Below are 20,069 nucleotides of genomic sequence, written 5' to 3'. Positions count from 1 at the left end.
TATCAGGATGATTAAAAGTTCTCTTTCTCTGAATTTAGGATTGTATCCCAAGAACCAACATATTATGTGCAAATCAAACTCCACTCATCAACCCATTTGCAAGGCAATTTGAGTATGTGTTGAAGAGGTCCAGGGGGAATGACCAGGCATCAAAACATCCTCCAAAGCATGCTTTTAATGTTGGAGAGGGCTGTTGCTATCAGTGGGGTTCCAAAATGAGGGATGAAACAGTCAGGGAACTTCTGCAGTAGAGTAGGAATGCTCTGTGTCAGGGGAAGGGCAGGTGATTTTGGGTTGTTCCACCTGGAGCAAGGCACAGTCCTAAGAGGAGGAGGCAGTGATGATCTGGTAAGCAGTCCAGGTTCCAGGTTTGGATAGGAGGGAACATGGGCCAACACTAGAGGAACGGTACCGTAATGAAGGGAAGCGGAGGGACAGGACAGAAATGTGAGCACCTGGACAGAATCAGCTCTCAGGAACCCTGGGGCTCAGGCAGGAGGACTCGAGGTTCATAAAGCCCACAGAATATTCCCAGATTGTGTTTGATTCCCATGTCATCTTCCTTCTTTAGGCCTGCTTTTTAGTACCTTAGCCACAAAGTTCTTTTTGTTACCTGAAAGACATTATGGAGTACTGAGAACAAATATGAACCAAGACACAGAAGGCCTGCCTCAGGCTAGGAAGAGGGGGGACGGTGTGGGCCTAGATGAATTCAGGCCAGGGGTCAAGTCCCAGTCCTGTCACTTACTAGCCATATAATCTGGGGAAATTATCAAGCAGTATGAGCCTCAGGTTCTTCATATGTAAGGTGAATTTCATAAGCCCTGTCTTGTAGAAGTGTTGGAATGTATGTGATGTGAGTAAGGCACCTGGCACAGCGACTTGCATGTATTGGATCTTTCATGAACGGCAGTTGTTTCCAATATGATTTTAACTCCAAACCCTCCATATGTACCATATTCTCTAGGAGTGTGTGTAGGGGGGTCAGAGAGAGAGATCTATATCAAGGACATTTCAGAGCATATGCAGCACAATAGGACATAACACGCCAATTGGGTCAGAAATACCACTTTATGAATAAAACTCAGTAAATTTTTACTATTGGTAGACATATAAAGTTGATTTGGATGTAGGGACATTTTTATCAGCTGGATGCAACTCAAGGATTCTACAATTTTTGAGTCAAGGAGTAACTCCTTCCTACCCCCTCAACTTCTCTTCCATGCAAACCACTATTTTCATTCATTTCACCCCCACTCAAAATCTAGCCCTTGCTTAGAACTGGCCAAATTACAGTCAAGATCATTTAATTAAATGATCATTTAATTAAATGCCTTTTTAATAGAGTGGGCCCTGGCTCTCCCACACCAGGGAAATGGGTGCCAGCCAGGAGGTTTCTGGGAGCACTTTAAGGGGGTATCCCCCTATTTCTCAGGAAACCCTTGCAGATGATGTATATGAACACTTAGTTCATGCACTCTGTTCAACTACACTGGGACAAGAGTGCAGGCCACATTCCATACCCTGCCCCAGGTAGAGATTCTTCTCTGTTTTATCCAACATCCAGAAGGAACTGCTAAGAGAAGTTTTGCATTCCAGGCTTTTAACTCACCTATAAGACACACTGAGTGCCTGGCCCCTGCCAGCATCCAGCTTAACTTAAAATTAACTCCCACATAAGTAGTTGCAAAGTTCCAAAGCTCCAAACTTCCTTAGCTCAAGCATTATTCTTCACTGTTTAATTTGGAGTCGTATTCCTTCTTTGTATTTGCTCTTTGGGTCTTAAAGGACATCTCACCAACCTCCTGGCCTTTAACCCAGAATCCCCATTACTAACACAGTGCTTACAAAGAGCAGATACTCAATTAATGTTTGGGGAATAAATGAGCTGGTAAACTGGGGCTCATTATTTAATAAGATTTAGTTTCTCATACATTCTTGAATAAGCCAAACAATTCAGGTATGAATCTTTAATTTTACAAAATCACAGACTAAAAGGCGTACATAAATCCTACAATTAAAACCATCTTTTATGTTTTTCCTGTATTTATTGATCTCATTAATTTTATTTCTAGGATCTTACATATTTCTAAGAAAATTCCTATTCCAACACCATGTTCTTATTCCAGATCACAAAATAAGATGGAAGCTCTCCCCATTTGGTTTATATAATAGAAAAGCTTGTATTCTTAAACCTGATAAACAGTAATAAATGTGTGACCAATGTCACTCACGAATCTACATTCTGAAGCTAATAATCCTTTTAAGAGAAACACTTGAAAAATATCCAAAAGTAAAAGAGACAAAAATCTTAAATCAGCCCTTCCCTACTTAAAACCTTGACTTCCCTTTTCAAACATAGAGTGACAGAAGGGCAGAAGATCAAACACCACATGTTCTCACTCATAGGCGGGTGTTGAACAATGAGAACACATGGACACAGGGAGGGGAGCACTACACACTGGGGTCAGTTGGGGGGAAATAGGGGAGGGACGGTGGGGGCTGAGGAGCTGGGGAGAGATAGCAGGGGGAGAAATGCCAGTTGTAGGTGATGGGGAGGAAGGCAGCAAATCACACTGCCACGTGTGTACCTATGCAACAATTTTGCATGTTCTTCACATGTACCCCAAAACCTAAAATGCAATAAAATAAATAAATGGGAAAAAAAAAAAGAATCTGCCTGTGAGTTTACTCAGGGAAAGAGGAGCTGCTGGACTTGGCCTGGAAATATGCACTGGCCATGAGAGTAGTACCACCCATGGTGGCAATTATTTCCTGAGCTTTCTCTTCCTCATCTCTTAAAGCTTCCTTATACAGAGGTGGAAAGGAGCTGGCACTGGCTCTGGAGAAAAACTCCAGGACTTTCATCTTGGTGGTTTCAGCGTAAGCCCTTGGGCCCCATCGGAATTCGTACCTTGGAGAATGACTGTTGGGTACCTGAAAGCACTCCAGGTATTTTTCATGCACCAAATCTCTGGTGATAAGCTTCCTGAAATCCCCATAGATGAAATCCTTCCTCCCAGCATACATCCCGATAATATTCAGCACTTCCCAGATCTTCTCCTCAGAGGCACAGTTGCCTTCTATGAAGATCATACCCAGGATGCGAATCAGGAGGCCAGTCTTGGGCATTCCCTGGTCATTGCTCAGCTTCCCATAGTAGGTGAGGTCTAGTGATTTGAGGAGCACATAGGAGTGGCTGATGGGATCCACTTCCTTCACATCAATGCCAAAGACCATCTCCATGCATTCACGGGCTTGCATAAAGATTAGAGGGAAGTGGTCCTTGTGCTCTTTGATGACAATGCTTCAGCATTTCTGCTTCTGTGATGGGTTGTTTTGTTCTATATTTGACACTCAGGAATTTCACCAACTCAGCCACCTTCTTCTCTAGCATGCTACCAAGCAAGGACTCGGCCTCTGGCAGGGCCTGGGAGGCACATGGATTCTTCTTTTCCTGGCTTCTGGAACTCTTATCAGATTGATTCCATGGAGTGGCTTTGATAGTAGTGCAGGAGAAGTAGACTTTCTGAGGACTCTGGGGAGTACCTGTTGTTCCAGAAGCAGACACCTTCTCCAAAGTGCCCTGGATCAGAGTAGAGGAAGAGGAGGAGGCTGTGGTATTCACTTTATCAGCTTCAGGAACCTGCACACCCATGAGACCCTGTGCCTCTCTGGGGGCCTGAAGGCCTTGCTCAAGATCCAGGTGCTGACTCTTTTGGCTGTGAGGCATCATGACTTGCTTTGGGGGCAGCCTGCAGGAGTATGGGCAGGAGATGGCTGGCGGAGCCAACTAGACTGGGGAAGAGGAAGATTTTGAGAAACTTAACCTTGTCATTATGATACATACTGTCTTAACAGGTCCTCCATTAGTGCTCTAGGGCCCCAAAGGTCTCCTGTCCTGCACTTCATCATGACTCCTGGCACTGACTGGATCTCCACTTCTCTGTGAACTGAGGACATGTGCCTCATATCAAGGCCCTCACTTCCAGTTCCTGGATTCCCTGTAAGAGGAGCTCAGGGGGAGAGCCACTTCAAGGCTGATAGGTGGGGCGGGGCCAGACTCTGAGGTCCTCACAGCTTTTTGCTGGATCCCCCACTACTCCTGGGTCCTATCATGGCCAACAGCAGAGCAGGAAGGGCTAGGTCCAACTGTTTTTCCTTAGGGGGTCCCTTCCATCCCCAAAATGATTCCTGGAAAGGCCTGAAATTCCTCCCTCTGCTGAAGTGAGTCCAGCTGATGGGAGTGAGGGCACAGCACATCTGAACACCATGCTCCAGGGCCTCCAAGGGAAGGAACAGGGTAGGGCAGGTGCCCCAACTCTGTGAAGGTGGAAGGGAGTCCCCTCAATCCTCATTCAGGATCCTTACTTGGACTCTTGGTAGAACCTAGGTCTCCTTCCTGGGTTGACTAGATGTAGCTATCACTACTGATGTGAAGCTGCTCCCTGAGGCTGAGGCCTTCACTTCCCTGAGACCAATGAGACAAAAGTGAAGTAGTACCACATACAGTCACCCCTGCCTAGGAATTCCTATGGCTGATAGCAGGGGCTGGACTTAATATGTCCTTGGGTGATTGGTATACTCAGTTATGCTTCAGGGTACTCACCTCCATGCCTAGCAGTGCCTGGGACTCCTCCCTCTGGTGACCTGAATTTGGCCCTCCAAGACAAAGGCCTTTTCCTCTCTGAGACTCTCAGGTCAGTGGAAAATGAGGGGACACTTACAGACAGACCTACCTGGGGCTGCCAGGGCCGACTTATAGGTGTGAGGCAGGTTTTGATGGAAACTCTCCTTGTCTAGTGTAAGATCTGCACTCAATTCTCACAAAGGGACTCATATACTCATGGCAAGGCCTGCATTGCTTTCCTTCCACTGGACTGAGGATACATCCCTAAGGCCAGGGCTTCCACTGCCAGACATGCCAGACAAGCAAGTGAGGAAAGTGGAAGGCTGGAAGGAGATGCCTGTGCCTAACTGCCTATACTCGGGATATCTCAGGGCTGGCTGCAGGAGCAGGGGATCAAGCCCCTCTACTTGCAAATGGAGCCCTCATCAGTCCATTCTCTGAGTCCTCACTTTGACTCCTGGCAGGGCTGGGGCTCCTCTCTCTGTTGACCTGAAGCTGCGCCCCATCTAAGGCCCTTAACTAAGACCACCAAGAAGGAAATGAGTTGGGGCCTCAGCCTAACAGGCCTGAATAACTTCTACCAGGGGTCATAGCAGGGTCAGGGTAGGTATCTGTGCAGCTCCCTCTGGGTTCTGAGTTGGGTGTATTTTTACTCCCAACAGGGCTTGCAACCCATTCTTTTTTGCTGACTAGAGGATGCTTTCCTTATGCTAAGGTGCTCATCTCCCAGATAGGCCAGACAAGGAAATGATGGGAATGAGTGGGGGGAGGGCGGGCACCTCTGCCTTAGCGCCAAGCCTGGGGCCTTTCAGAGAAGGGGAGGTTTCTGTGGTGCCCTCTCTATCTGGAGTGGGAGGTCCTCTCGGCCCTACCTAAGGATCATTGCCTTTATGCCTAGCAGGGCCTGCAACTCCTCCCCACGATTAGCAGAGGGTGAACCCTTCAGACCAAGGCTCTCATCTCCCTAAAACACCCAATCTGTGTATGATGCAGGTAAAAGAGGACGCTCAGTCATACAGTATTCCCTGAGGTTCTCAGGCTGACAGTGAGGATTAGGGTGAATTTCTGTGGAGATCTCACTGGGTTCTGAGGTGGAGTGCCCTCAGTCTTCCCTAAGGTCATCCTGTTTACTCCCGATAGGACTTGCACTGCCTCCCTCCTGCTGAACTGAGGATGTGGCCCTCAAGTGAAGGTTCCTATCGCTCCAACAAGGAAGTGCGGAGGATAGGGGAAGATGTATCTGCTTGACGGACGCCTCCCAGGGCTGACAATAGGAATGAGTTTCTGCAGGCTCTGTTTTGTCTGATGGGATGTCCCCTCAGCCCTCCATAAGGGTCCTCACCTGGATGTCTGGCACTGCCTAGGACAACTCCTTCTGCTGACCTGAGTCTACACCCCTCTAATAAAGCTTCACCTCTCTCACTCCAAAGATGGACGCCCAGATACACCACATCTGGGAACACTGCAGCATCCCAGCGCTGACAGAAGGGGAAGGGAGCTGAGTTGCCCTCTCTCTGTGGTAAGAGGTCTCTCCTGTCTTTCTTCAGGGCCCTCACTTTAATACCTGGAGAGCCTGAGACTCTTTCCTCTGCCAAATCGACTTCAGTCCTGTCAGAAGACACCTCCTTCCTCTGTGCGACTCCAAAGATGAAAGGCTGGAAACACCACATCCGGGAACCCTGTTTAGAAGGGTTCACATCCGGGGGCAAGGTGAAGCTGGAGGAGGCCCTTCCAGTGTGGTGAACAAGCAGTTCCCTTACTTCTCCTTCTGGGGCCTCACCTTAGAGTCTGACAAAGTCTGGGACTCTTCTGCTTGCCTAAGTGGAGCCCACCCCATCAGAGTAAGCTTCTCCTCCCTCAGACTGCCAAAGTGAAGGTTAAGTTACACCACATCGGCTGGGTGTGGTGCCTCACGCTTCTAATCTCAGCACTTTGGGAGGCCGGGGCGGGTGGATCATCTGAGGCCAGGAATTCAAGACCAGCCTGGCCAACATGAAATACTGTCTCTACTAAAAATACAAAAATTAGCCAGGCATGGGGCATGTGCCTATAGTCCCAGCTACTAGGGAGGCTGAGGCAGGAGAATCACTTGAACCCGGGCAGTGGAGGTTGCAGTGAGCAGAGATCGCACTACTGCACTCCAGGCTGGGTGACAGAGTGAGACTCTGTCTCTAAATAAATAAACACCACATCTGGGCACTCTGCCTGAGGTTTCTCAGGGCTGACAGTAAGGGCAGGGCAACATAAGTCTCCTTCCACTTGGAGTGGAAAAACCTCTTAGTCCTAGCTCAGTGGCCTCACTTTGATTTTTGGCACTACCTGGGGCACTTTTTTTTTGTCCACCAGAGCCCAAACGCCTCAGATTGATGCTTTTACTTCACTAAGACCACCAAGCTGATGGGGCTTCAGCTTGACCGGTCTGTACAAGGGACCACCACATCTGGGCAGCATAGGATTCTATTGTATTCTCTTTTGTTCTGGGTTAGGGGTTACCATCAGTCCTTTTCAAAGTATACATATTTTCTCATTCCAGGACCTGAACTCCCCGTCTTCAAAAGGCCTTTTCCCCAGTCTACCTGAGATATCCTTCACAGAACGGCAGAGAAGGTGGTATTGGTGCCTGCCTGTTCCTGACAGCCCTGCCAGGGACCTCCAAAGACTAACATCAAATTTGCATTTTGGTGGGGCCCCTTCCAAGGGTGGGAGGTTAACTCAGCCCCCAATAAGGGTCCTTACTTTAAAGGGCCTGGGACTCCTACTTTTGCTGACCTGAGTCCTACCTCCTCAGTTCAAGACTCTCATTTCCCTGAAACTGCTCCTCTCTCAGGGTGGAAATAAAGTTGAGGGACATCATATCCTCAGGGACTTCCAAGGCTAACAGCTAAGGCAGGACGGGCCTCTAGCCCAGGCTCTTCCGTGGTGGGGATTCTGCTTAGCCTCCCTCAGTATCATCACCTTGACTTATGACACTGAGTTGGCCTCCTCCCTCTGCAGACTAGAATTCATTTACTTCAAACAAACGACCTCACCTTGTTGAGAACACTGAATTGGAAATAAGGAATTTTTTTAGCTTGACAGCCCCACCTGAGGTCTCCCAGGACTTACATCAGTACATCAGTGGCAGAATGGAATTCAGTTTTCTGTTTGGCCTCTTATGTTCTGAAGTGGGTGTATCTCTTCCCCACCCCCAGGAAACTCCACTCTTAATTCTTGAGGGTCTTTGTCTTAGGTCCTGGCTCCTGGATTAAACATTTCATGAGAGAAACCACACCCATTAATCTCTGAGCATTTATACACCTCACCTGTAACTCTTAACAGAGGATGTTTTCAGCTCACAGTCTAGATGCTAGAAGGGAGAGCAACAGCACACATGATGTGAGGTGATCTGTTACAGAAGAAGCACTCCTTCTTCTCGGGTCACTTCACCAGGCAGATTTAGATTTTTGAAGCCTTTTGTTCTAAAATATTCATTTTCTACATGGAAGAGGCTGAACAGCCTGATTTTGGAAGGCCATGTTCTTTGCTTTTAAGACTTCAAAAAAGTACTTTAATCTGCTACACTTTATGACATTTTGTGGCCAATTCATTCTTTTAAAAGACTTTATTGTTTTATAGCAGTTCCAGGTTCACAATAACATAGAAATGAAGTCACAGAGATCACCGGTCTGCAGACTAGTACCAGTCTGTGGCCTGTTGGGAACAGGGCAGCACAGCAGGAGGTGAGCAGCAGGCAAGCATTATTGCCTGATCTCTGCCTCCTGTCAGATCAGCGGTGGAATTAGATTTGCATAGGAGGGCGAACCCTGTTGTGAACGGCACATGTGAGGGATCTAGGTTGCATGCTCCTTATGAGAATCTAACTAATTCGTGCTTGATAATCTGAGGTGGAACAGTTTCATCCTGAAACCATCCTCCCCACACCTGTCTGTGGAAAAATTGTCTTCCAGGAAACCGATTCTTAGTGCAAAAACATTAGGGACCACTGTCATATACCCCTCTTTGCCCCTACAAATGCATACTCTCTCCCATATCAAGATTCTCTGCTACAGTGGAGTATTTGTTACAGGTGATGAACCTACATGGACACATTATATCATCCAAACCCATAGTATACATTATAGTTCACCATTGGTTCTGGATATTCTACAGGTTTGAAAAAAGGATAATGACATGTATCTGCCACTGTTGTATCATACAGCATAGTTTCACTGTCCTGAAAAATCCTCTGTGCTTCACCTATTCCTCCCTCAACCACTGATCTTTATACTGCTTCCATAGTTTTTACTTTTCAGAAGCTCCTTCCATGTGATTTTCATGGCTTAATAATTGATTTCCTTTTAGCACTGGATAATATTCTATTGCCTGGATGGGTCAGTTTCTGAATGACATCTTTGTTACTTCCAAGTTTTGGCAAATATGAATAAAGCTGCTGTAAATATTTGTGTGCAGGTTTTTGTGTGGACGTTAGTCTTCAATCCTTTTGGGTAAACATCAAGGAGTGCAGTTGCTGGATTTTAGGGTAAGAGTATGTTTAATTTTTCGATAAACTGCCAAACTATCCTCCAAATTGCTGTACCCTTTGCCTTTACCCTGGCAACAAATGAAATTTCCTGTGGCTCCACATCCTTGCCAGCATTTGCTGTTGTTAGTGTTCTGGATTTTGGCTGTTTTAATAGGTCTGTAGTGCTATATTATTGTTGCTTTAATTTGAATTTCCCTGATGATATATGATGTGGAGCATCTTTTCATATGCTTATTTGCCATCTGTGTAGCTTCTTTGGTGAGATATCGGTTCAGGTCTTTGACCCATTTTTAAATCTGGTTTTTTGTTTTTTAATGTTGAGTTTTAAATAATCCTTTTTGTATTTTGGACAACAGTCCTTTTTCAGATATGTCGATTCCAAATATTTTCTCCCAGCTTGTGGCTTATCTCTTCATCATCTTGAAAGGTCCTGATCTTTTGAAGTTAACATTACATTATCCGATGCAATGATTTTTAGTTTTTTAACTCTCATTTTTAGTATGAAATGTATTTTACATCTCTACCAAGTGTATGTGTAGAATACATACATATTCATATATATATGAAAGAATACCTACCCAATGTGTGATTTACTATGATACTTGCTATTTCATTTCTACTCCATTTTTTATACACTGTTAAAATAATAATGATTTTAAAAGACTAGTTCTTCTTCTGTAAAGTGGTTTCACGTGGCTGTCAATACAGACTCAAGTCATACTGACTCAACCAATTCCATCCTTCCTTTTGTCCTTGTATTAGCCCATGGCTAATGGCACTTGTGTTTGGAGGGAATTCCTCAGAATTATGCAGTGAAGCAGAGATCAAAGTTTAAAATCTTTCCTGCTACCTTGTCTTTGTTATTTCCTGCTACTATAACAAAAACACCTGAGACTGAGTGATTTTTAAATAATAGTTTCTTTCTCACAGTTCTGAAGCCTCAGAAGCCTAAAATCAAGGCACTGGCAGGTTTGTTGTCTAGTTAGGGCCTAGTCTCTGCTTCCAAAATGGAGCCTTGTTGCTGCATCTTCTCATGATGAAAAGCAGAAGAGCAGAAAGAGCCAAAAGGGACAAAGGCAGTGCAATCACATTGCAGAAGAGATGGAAGGGCAAACTGGAGCTGAACTCCCTCTCAAGCGCTTTTATAAAGGCACTATAAATTAAAAAAAAATCCTAAATCCCCCTCCCCAACAGACTGAATGGACTCCTCTTGGCCAAGGGGACCCCAGAGAAATCTTAAAAACTGAGTTCCTGGCCATGATGGAAACAGGAAGTTGGATGTGTCTCATTTTGCCCCCTCCCTTTTGTAGTTTAGGCACAACCGCTAACCAGCATTAATGTTAAAATAGAGATCATAAGACTGACAGCACCAACTCTTTGTGGCAATAAGACACCAAATTATAAATAAGACGTAATGGCTGTGCCAGGCAATAGTTAAGTCAAGCACCCTCCACACTTAAATAATAAATTATGTTCTAACTGCCACAAGGTGTTTCTCTTTCTCTAGAAGCTGAACAAGCACTGGCATCAGGATAAGCAACATTGAAACAATAACAGCTCATCCAGCTCACAGGCACTGACCAACTGACTCCCCTATTCCACCAGGCATAACTAAACTTTAATTGAACAAGAGACTGATTTCAATAACATTCTACTCACCATGGACTGGTTCTGGCTAGTTTGCAGTTGTATAAATTTAAATGTTAAGTCTTTACCCTGAGGTGAACATGGGTCCTATGTAACATGCATGTTTGTTTGATATGCATGTATCAGGACCACTTTCATAAATATTCATAACTACTTCTATAAACTATTGAATATGTATGTTTAGCTAATCTATTCAGCATAAAGCCTTCCTTCATTTCATATTGTCCTACCCTAATCCCTCCTCCTTCTAAGTGCGTGTCTCTGGTCTTTGCAAGTGCCTATGCTTTCCAGTCTATGGGATGCAGGTTGTAATCTTTTATAAGAAATAGAATCTCCTTTTCTAAATGTATAGATCTTGTGATTCTTTTTTTAGTTGATAGCATTAATACCATCCAGGAGGGTCCGGCCCTCATTGCTTATTCAACTTCTAAAGTCCCCACCTCTTAACACTATGATATTGCTGATTATGTTTCAATGTAAGAATTTTGGAGGGAAGCATTCAGAACATAGCATATCTATTCTATCATCTAGTATCTATTGCATGCTACAGACTTTCCCCAACTTCACTGCCACCTCCCTGTACTCTCATATTCCAAAACACAAGTACTGATCCAACACAGTCTTCAGCCACTCCCAAGCATTTCTCTTGTTGTTTAGAAACTGGTGTTATTTGTGGTGAGCCCCTCAAGATATTATATTCCAGTCTCTTAAACCTGTAAATATTGCCTAATTTGAAAAAAAAAGAGTATTTGCAAATGTGATTAAGGGTTTTGTCATAAAAAGATTATTTGAATTACATGAGTGAGCCCTAAATACAATCACTGGCATTCTTGAGGGGGAGGCAGAGGGAGATTTGACACATACAGTGGAGAAAGTGAACTGAAGATAGACCAGAGAGAATGGAAGATACCATCCATGAATATTGGAGTGATGTGGCCCAGTGTAGCCAGGAGAAACTAGAAGAGGCAAGGAATGAATTCTCCCTAGGCTCTCCTTGCCGCTTACAGTAAAGTGTGACAGGAGAGAGATAAATTGAGGCAAGAACTGTTAAGCAAATTTGAACCAGCACTTGATTTGGGAAATTCTCAACTTACCAGGCTTCAAAAATTGCTAAAGTTATATTTACTGTTAGGAAAGTATGCTCTGGAGAGAAGGCCAATGCTGAAGAAATTATATGTGCAACTCATGAATACATTCAACCATTAGAATCCAGGAATAGAGTTGAGATTTTCCAGGTAATATTTTGGGAGGACCATCTTTTAAAATGGAGCAAATCCCTGTGACATACATGGGAGGCCCACAAAGTTTTTAAGAAAGGTGTATCAACAGAAATACTTCCAGATAGGTCTAAAAGGGACAAAGAAAATATGAAATTAAGGAAGGCTATTGAACTTTTAAAATGTTATGGATGGAAAACAGGTTTTTAGAACTGCTCATCAGCACACATGTAGCACACACAAGGTAGTGCTCCCCACATGTGCTAACTTTCAAGAAAAAGGATGGATAACTCCAGGAGCAAAGATTTTGACTCACTGACTAAAGCCTTGAATATGAGAGGATTATTTACAGGGTTTTAAACGTAATGGAATCTGTCCTGTTGGATTTTTAAATGGTTTGGAAATGTGGTCTCTTTTTTCCTCCCATCTTCTTTAGAAATATGAATGTTTATAACTGTTATACTATGCCAGTTTCACCATTGTATTTTGGGAACAGCTAACTTGTTTTTTGTTACATAGGTTCAGAGATAGAGATGAAAATTATGCCCCAGAATGGATCATGCCTATACCATATTTAGATGATTCAGATTTGGGACTTTTGAGCTAAAGTTATCTAGATGAGATTTTAGACTTGAGTTGATGCTGTAACAGATTGAGATTTTTTTCAGATGCTGGAATAGTGTGAATGTATATAGCATGTGGGATGGATGTGAATCTCTGGGTGCTAGATAATGGACTATGGCATTCTAGAAAATGGCTTCTGAAAGCTCTAAGGTCCCAATTTTTGAAAACATAAATGTTAGCTTATTTGGAAAAAAGGTCTATGCATATGTAATTAAATTAAGAATCTTCTGCTGAGGACATTAACCTGGATTATCCAGGTGTACCCTAAATACATCACAAGTGTCCTAATAAATGAGAGGCAGAGAAATTTTTCACATATTCAGAGGAAGCATTGTGAAGATAGTGGCAGAAATCAGAGTGATGAGGCCGCAAGCCAAGAAATAGTGGCAGCCATCAGAAGCTGGAAAGGCAAGAAACATACCCTCCCCTGGAGCACAAAGAAAGCGAGACCTCCTGACATCATGATTTTGGCCCAGTGATACTGATTTCAGATTCTGATGAACAGAATTGTGAGAGAGTAAATTTCTGTTGCCTTGAGCCACCTAGCATGTGGCAATTTGTAATGGCAGCCCTAAGAAACTAACAGAATATAGTAAGCAAGTTTGATTTCTTTGTTTGTGATTCTCCCTTCTATAATTTCCCAGGGCTGTTTCCCGGGAAGATAGTAGTCCAAGCTTGTCATCTTGGCAAATACAGATAAGATACTATATCTGTAAATAATTTAAGAACAATTGACATATTTACAATACTCTGTTTTACATCAACAAATATGGTGTATCTTTCTATTTGGGACTTTCATTATTTTTTTTCCCATTTATTTATTTTATTGCATTTTAGGTTTTGGGGTACATGTGAAGAACATGCAAGATTGTTGCATAGGTACACACGAGGCAGTGTGATTTGCTGCCTTCCTCCCCATCACCTACATCTGGCATCTCTCCCCTTGCTATCTCTCCCCAACTCCCCACCCCGCACCGTCCCTCCCCTATTTCCCCCCAACTGACCCTAGTGTGTAGTGCTCCCCTCCCTGTGTCCATGTGTTCTCATTGTTCAACACCCGCCTATGATTTCATTATTTTTTTAACTGAATCTATCAGGAAACTCTTCTAGGTGCCTGCATAAAGATCTTAAACAATTTTGTCAAGCTTCTTAGATAATTTCTGGATTTTGTTGCTGTTGTAAGTGGGATATTTTCTATTATATGTTCTAGTTAGTTATTGGTTTTGTATGGCAACACTCCTGATTTTGCTATAGTGACTTCCATACACAATCTTTTGGAAGTCTCTTACGTATTTGAATTTTCCCCATGCCTAATTTATTGACTTTATGGATGGATTGTGTTGTTACCAGATATGTTCTCTTTTCTTTCAATATTCATCACTCTTAACTTGTTTTGATATCAATACCTCTGGCCATGATTTCTAGTGCAGTTTTTCTTTCACTGTGATTAAAAATGCATAAATATATCATCTTAACAATTTTTAACGTATTGCTAAGTATATGCTCAATGCTGTACAAAAAATTTCTGTAACTTTTTCATCTGGCATGACTGAAACTCTATGCCCATTGAACAACATCTTCCCATTTATCGCTCCCTATATCCCCTGGCAACAACCATTCTACTTTCTGTTTTTGTGACTTTGACTATTTTATATATATATCATGTGAGTGGAATCATGCAGAAAAATGGCACAAATGGTGCAGAGTTCCTATATGCCCTACACCCAGTTTTTCCTATTGTTAACAGATTTCATTATTATGATACATCTGTTACAACTAATAAATCAATATTGATACATCATTATCAACAAAAGCTTATACTCTATTCATAATTCCTTACCTAGTTTTAACTTAGTTTCCTTTTTATCATGCCCTCCAGTATATCACACTACTTTCAATTGTCGCATCTCCTTAGCTTCTTCTTATCTGTGCCAGTTTCTCAGACTTACCTTGCTTGAGATCTCCATTACTACCTCTGTAGTAATGAAGCTAACATCTTGTCTTCCCTAGGCTATGGTAAAGGCTTCCACATTGGTGCCTCTCCTTCTACATTTACCCATGTGAAATTCATTCTTCTCTCAGCAGTGATTCTTTTAAATATACAATGACTGGATGAATTATTTAAGTTTCATACATCAAAGTTAACTTTTTATGATATACAGATATATGGATTTTAACAAATGTGTACAGTCGTATATTTTCTCCTCACAGTTCTAAAGCATGGAAGTGTAAAATCAAGGTGTTGGCAGGACCATGCTCTTCTTGAAGGCTGTAGGAAACAGTATTTCCTTGTCTTTTTCTAGGTTCTAGTGGTTGCCTGCAATCTTTGATTTTCCTTAGCTTGTAGATTCATCACTCTAATCTTTTCTCTTTTATCACATAATATTCTCCTTGTGTGCCTTCTGTCCAAATTTTCTTCTTCTTATAAGAACAGCAGCCATTAGATTAGGGCCCACCCTAATCCAGTTTGACCACACCTTAACTGATTATACCCCCAAAGACTATTTCTAGGCAAGGTCACATTCTGAATTTCTAGGAGGGCATGAATTGTTGGAGGACACTAGACAATCCAGTACAGTCATGGGATTTATTTTTATATATTATTGGATTTTATAATGTTAATAGTTTTGAGGATTTTTTAATCCATTTACATTCATGAGAAATATTGGTCTATAGTTTCCCTTTCTGGTAATATATCTATCTGGTTTTGGTATTAAGGTAATACTGTTCTCAAAGAATGTATAAAGACATGATCCCTCTTTTATTTTCTAAAAGAGATTGTGAGGAATTGTAATCAAAAGTTTAGTAGTATTCACCAGTGAAACCAACTGGGGCTAGTACTTTCATTTTGAAAGATTATTAGCTTTTAATAATATAAAGTTATTCACTTTTACTTATTTCTTTTTTGTGAGTTTGGTAGTTTACGTCTTTCAAGAAATTGATCCCTTATATCAAAATCACTGAACTTTGAGCATACTGTTTCTCATAGTATTTTTTAAATCTTTTTAATGTCCACCGGATCAGCAGTGATGACCCCATGTTATTTTTGATATTGTTAATTCTTTCTTTTTTATTTTTTTCATGGTTATCCTGACTAGAAGTTTACCAACTTTTTTCATCTTTCCAAAGATTTTTAAAAAATCTTTTGATTCCCCTATTTTCAGTCTCACTGATTTCTAATCTAATTTTTGTTTTTATTTTCTCTATTTTCTTTAAAATTTGTGAAGGTTTATTTTCAATTTTAAGTTTGGTCAAAGTCTTTTTCTCTCTCTCTTAGGGGTTCTTCTCTGACCCACAAATTATTTAGAAGTGCGTTATTTGATTTCCAAATATTTGGGGGATATTCTAGCTACTTTCTGTTGTTGATTGCCAGTTTTATTCCATCATGGTTTATGAATTATACATATTGTGGTCTGTGAATTTTACATATACATCTCTTGTATAATTTCTATTCTTTTAAATTTGTTAAGGTGCATTTAATAGCTCTGATTGTGTTCTATCTTATTGAATGTATTATGCAGCTTGAAGTGCATATATATTCTACCGTTTTTGGATAGAGTATTTTATAAATGTCAAGTAGATCAAGTTGATTGATGATAGTGCAGTTTAGGACACTTATATCCCTACTGATTTTCTGCCTGCTTGATCTATCAATTACTGATAGAATAGCATAGAATTCTCCAACTATAATATGAAATTAATATAGGCACCCTAGATTTCTTTTTTTATTGTTAGTATATCTTTTTATATTCTCTTACTTGTAATCTGAGTCTTTATATTTAAAATGCATTTTTTGTGGACACCATATGATTGGGTGTCATTTTCCATGACTTTTAATATCCTTGTTTTTAAAAATGTGCATAAATAGATACATTTGAAGTATTGTTGATATAGTTGGATACATATATACCATGTTTGTAGCCTTTCTGTTTCATTTATTCTTCATTTTTCTCTTTTCTGCCTTCTCTTATTTTAATTGAGTATTTAATATGTTTCCATTTTATTCTCTCTCTTAGTGTATCAAGAATATTTCTTTTTCAAGAAATGTGAGTTGCCCTGGGGTTTACAACATATAGTTTTTATTAATATAAGCCCACTTTCGAATAACACTAAACTACTTTCCATGTAGTACATTTTATTTAAAGAGCATTCACAATTTCTTCTCTCCATTTCCTGTGACATTGCTATCATTCATTTTTCTTACACATATGCTATGATCACCCAATACACTGTTTTTAGACAGTTAACAGTTACGTCAATTAAGAATAAGACAATATATTATTTTGTTTTCACTTATTCCCTCTCCGACACTCTTCTTTTTTATATATAAAGTTGTAATCTATATATTTTTATTTCCTTCTGAAGTCCTTATTCACATTTCTTGCAAGGTGTGTCTACTGGTGATGCATCCTCTCAGTTTTTGTTTGTCTGAAATAGTCTTTATTTCTCCTTCATCTTTTTTTAACAATCTTTCTGGATATAAAATTCTAGGTTTGTGGATTAATTTTTTTCTTTCCACACTTTGAATATTTCATTTTACTCTCTTTTTTTTGCATGGTTGCTGACAAGAGGTCCATTGTAATTCTTTCATCTGTGTATTAGTTTCCTAGTGTTGTTATAACAAATTATCACAAACTGAGTAGCTTGAAAGAGAAATGTATTCCTAATCACAGTTCCGGAGGCCTGTAGTCTGAAATCAAGGTGTTGATAGAGTGATGCTCTCTCAAGGCTCTAGGAAAAATCCTTCCTTGCCTCTTCATCTTTGGGTGGCTCTAGGGATTCCTTAGCTTGGGGCTGCATAACTACAGTCTCTGCCTCCATCTTCTTATGGCTTCTCCTGTGTCTCTCTTTTGTGTTCTCTGAATCTTTTCCTTTTCTTATAAGGACACTTGTCATTGGATTCAGTACCCACTCAGATAATGCAGGATGAATCTTATCTCAATATCCCTCACTTAATTACCTTTTCACAGAATGTTTTTCCAAATAAGGTCACATTTACAAATACCAGGGGTTAGGACTTGCACGTATATTTTGGAGACTACAATTCAATCCACCAAAACCTGTTTCTCTACAGGGTTTTTCCTCAAGATCAACATTTATTTGGGTTTTCACTAATTTATATCTGCAATGGTTTTTACAGCTTTTGGTTTTCTACATCATTAGCCAGATTTGTCACTATATATTTTATATTTACTGATAATATTTTAAATTTCACTGTTTTAACTTTCAGTTTCCAATTGTTTATTGCTAGTATATAAAAATACAACTGATTTTTGCATATGTAAACTTTGTCCTGTAATATTGCTAAATTCAATTATTAGCTCTTGATGCACTTTTTTACATTAATAGGATATACTACATATGCTATCTTGGAGTCTGTGAATAAAGACAGTTTTACATCTCCCTTTCAAATCTAGATACCTTTACGTTTTCTCTTGTTGCATTAAATAAAATCTCCAGTAAAAAACTGAACAGCTCATAGGTAAACAGATTGTTTTTAATTATTATTTCCTGAATGCAAACACCCAGAACAACTTTTGGCATGTGAATATCTGCTCCTTTTTCAGCTATAGTGAAAAAAGCCTAGGTCTGGGTAATACACATTCTGAGATTTAAAAAACCCTCAAGATTTAACAGGAAATTTATAAGAAAGAAGTGGGATAGGCCAGGCGCGGTAGCTCATGCCTGTAGTCCTTGCACTTTGGGAGGCCGAGACGGGCGAATCACCTGAGGTCAGGAGTTCAAGACCAGCCTGGCTAACATAGTGAAACCCCATCTCTACTAAAATACAAAAATTAGCTGGGCATGATGGCGGGTGCCTGTAATCCCAGCTACTCAGGAGGCTGAGACAGGAGAATTGCTTGAACCCGGGAGATGGTGGTTGTAGTGAACTGAGATCTCCCCACTGCAATCCAACCTGGGCAGCTGAGTGAGACTCCACCTCCAAAAAAAAAAAAAAGAAAAAAGTGGAATGATTCACATATTTACCAAGACTTAAATACTAAACACAGCCACCATTACCTTGGAGGGATTTTAGGTAAGATATCCCAAATAGTAGGTGTTGGTGAAGGGTAGAGGAGAATGGAATGAACCAGGTTTGCAATGGGGAAAGGCTTAGGGAAAACATCCTCTCTCTGCTATGTGTGCCAATAGAATGAAACATAGGGAAATCAGGAGAGGTGGAAGGTCATTTTGGGAAGGCTTTTTAGGGAGTGCTAAAGAGCCACCTTCTTTCTCCCATGAGAGCATTTTGGCTTCGCTAGCATTTCCTCAACTGCTGCCCAGATGTATCAAGAGTCATACTTTTTAAATGCCCAAGTGAATCCAAAGTTGTCATGCTGATCAAACAAAGCCTATGGGTATGGTTCTTCATTGTCTTAGTGAAGGGTATATACTGTATAGGGAAATGAAATTCTTCAACTGAAACCTCTGCAATTTGACTCTGGTTGTATTCATGAGGGTTCCCTAGGGAGACAGAACTAATAGGATAGATGTAAATATGAAGGGGAGGTTTTTAAAAAGTATTGACTCACATAGTGATAAAATGAATTCCCACAACAGGCTGTCTGCAAGCTGAGGACGAGGGAAGCCAGTCCGAGTACCAAGGCCTCAAAAGTAGGGAAGCTGAGAGTGCAGCCTTCAATCTGTGGCCAAAGGCCAGAGAGCCCCTGACAAACCACTGGTAGAGGTCCAAGTGTCTAAAAGCTGAAGGATGTTCAAGGGCAGGAAGGATCCGGCACTGGAGAAAGATGAAGGCCGAAATAATTAGGCAATTCAAGTCCTCCCAACTTCTTCTGCCTGCTTTGTTCTAGCCACTCTGGCAGCTGATTAGGTGGTACTCATTCAGGTTGAGGATGGGTCTGTCTCTCCCAGTCCACGGACTCAAATGTTAGTCTCCTTTGGCAACACCCTTGCAAACATACCCAGAAACAATATTTTGCATCCTTCAATCCAAAGTTGACACTCAATATTAACCATCACACTGGTGACATATATAATCAGTTTTAAGCACGTATCAGAAATGATAGAACTAAAATGTCAGTGACCTAGCATTCTAAAATTTTCATAAATTTAAATAGTAAACATCCTACTGAATCAGAGAAGTGTTCAGTATTTAGTAAATGGATATAAATAATTTAACAAATATATGAAGCCAAGAGACAGCTTAACAGTGAAAACCATGTTAATTAAATAAAACTTAGCGGAAGTAAATCTATTTTAACATAAAAGCAATCCAGTCACCTTGCACCATTTTTAGACAATTGAGACATGCTTAAAAGAGACAATGAAAACCATATGTATTCCCTCCCCACCCCCATCCCCAGTGTTTACTACGGTGAACAGATTCTGTATATTCTTTCAGAGGATTTTATGTATATTCCAACACTTACATGAAAAATTTAAATTGTGATATCTTGTTAGACTACTG

General features: G+C 41.1%; 1 protein-coding gene across 1 annotated transcript; it reads right to left on the bottom strand.

Moving 5' to 3' along the window:
- Positions 1-2,688: 2,688 nt before the first annotated feature.
- LOC116540530 (putative MAGE domain-containing protein MAGEA13P) lies at positions 2,689-3,733 on the bottom strand. Its single transcript, XM_032264071.1, is given in 2 exon segments — positions 2,689-3,303; positions 3,305-3,733. Coding segments are annotated over 2 exon segments (1,044 nt in total).
- Between the last annotated feature and the right edge of the window lie 16,336 nt (positions 3,734-20,069).

Source organism: Sapajus apella, unplaced genomic scaffold (assembly GCF_009761245.1).
Source record: "Sapajus apella isolate SASKATOON/1434 unplaced genomic scaffold, GSC_monkey_1.0 scaffold141, whole genome shotgun sequence".
NCBI classification, from domain to species: domain Eukaryota; kingdom Metazoa; phylum Chordata; class Mammalia; order Primates; family Cebidae; genus Sapajus; species Sapajus apella.
This window is presented reverse-complemented; position numbering and strand designations above follow the sequence as displayed.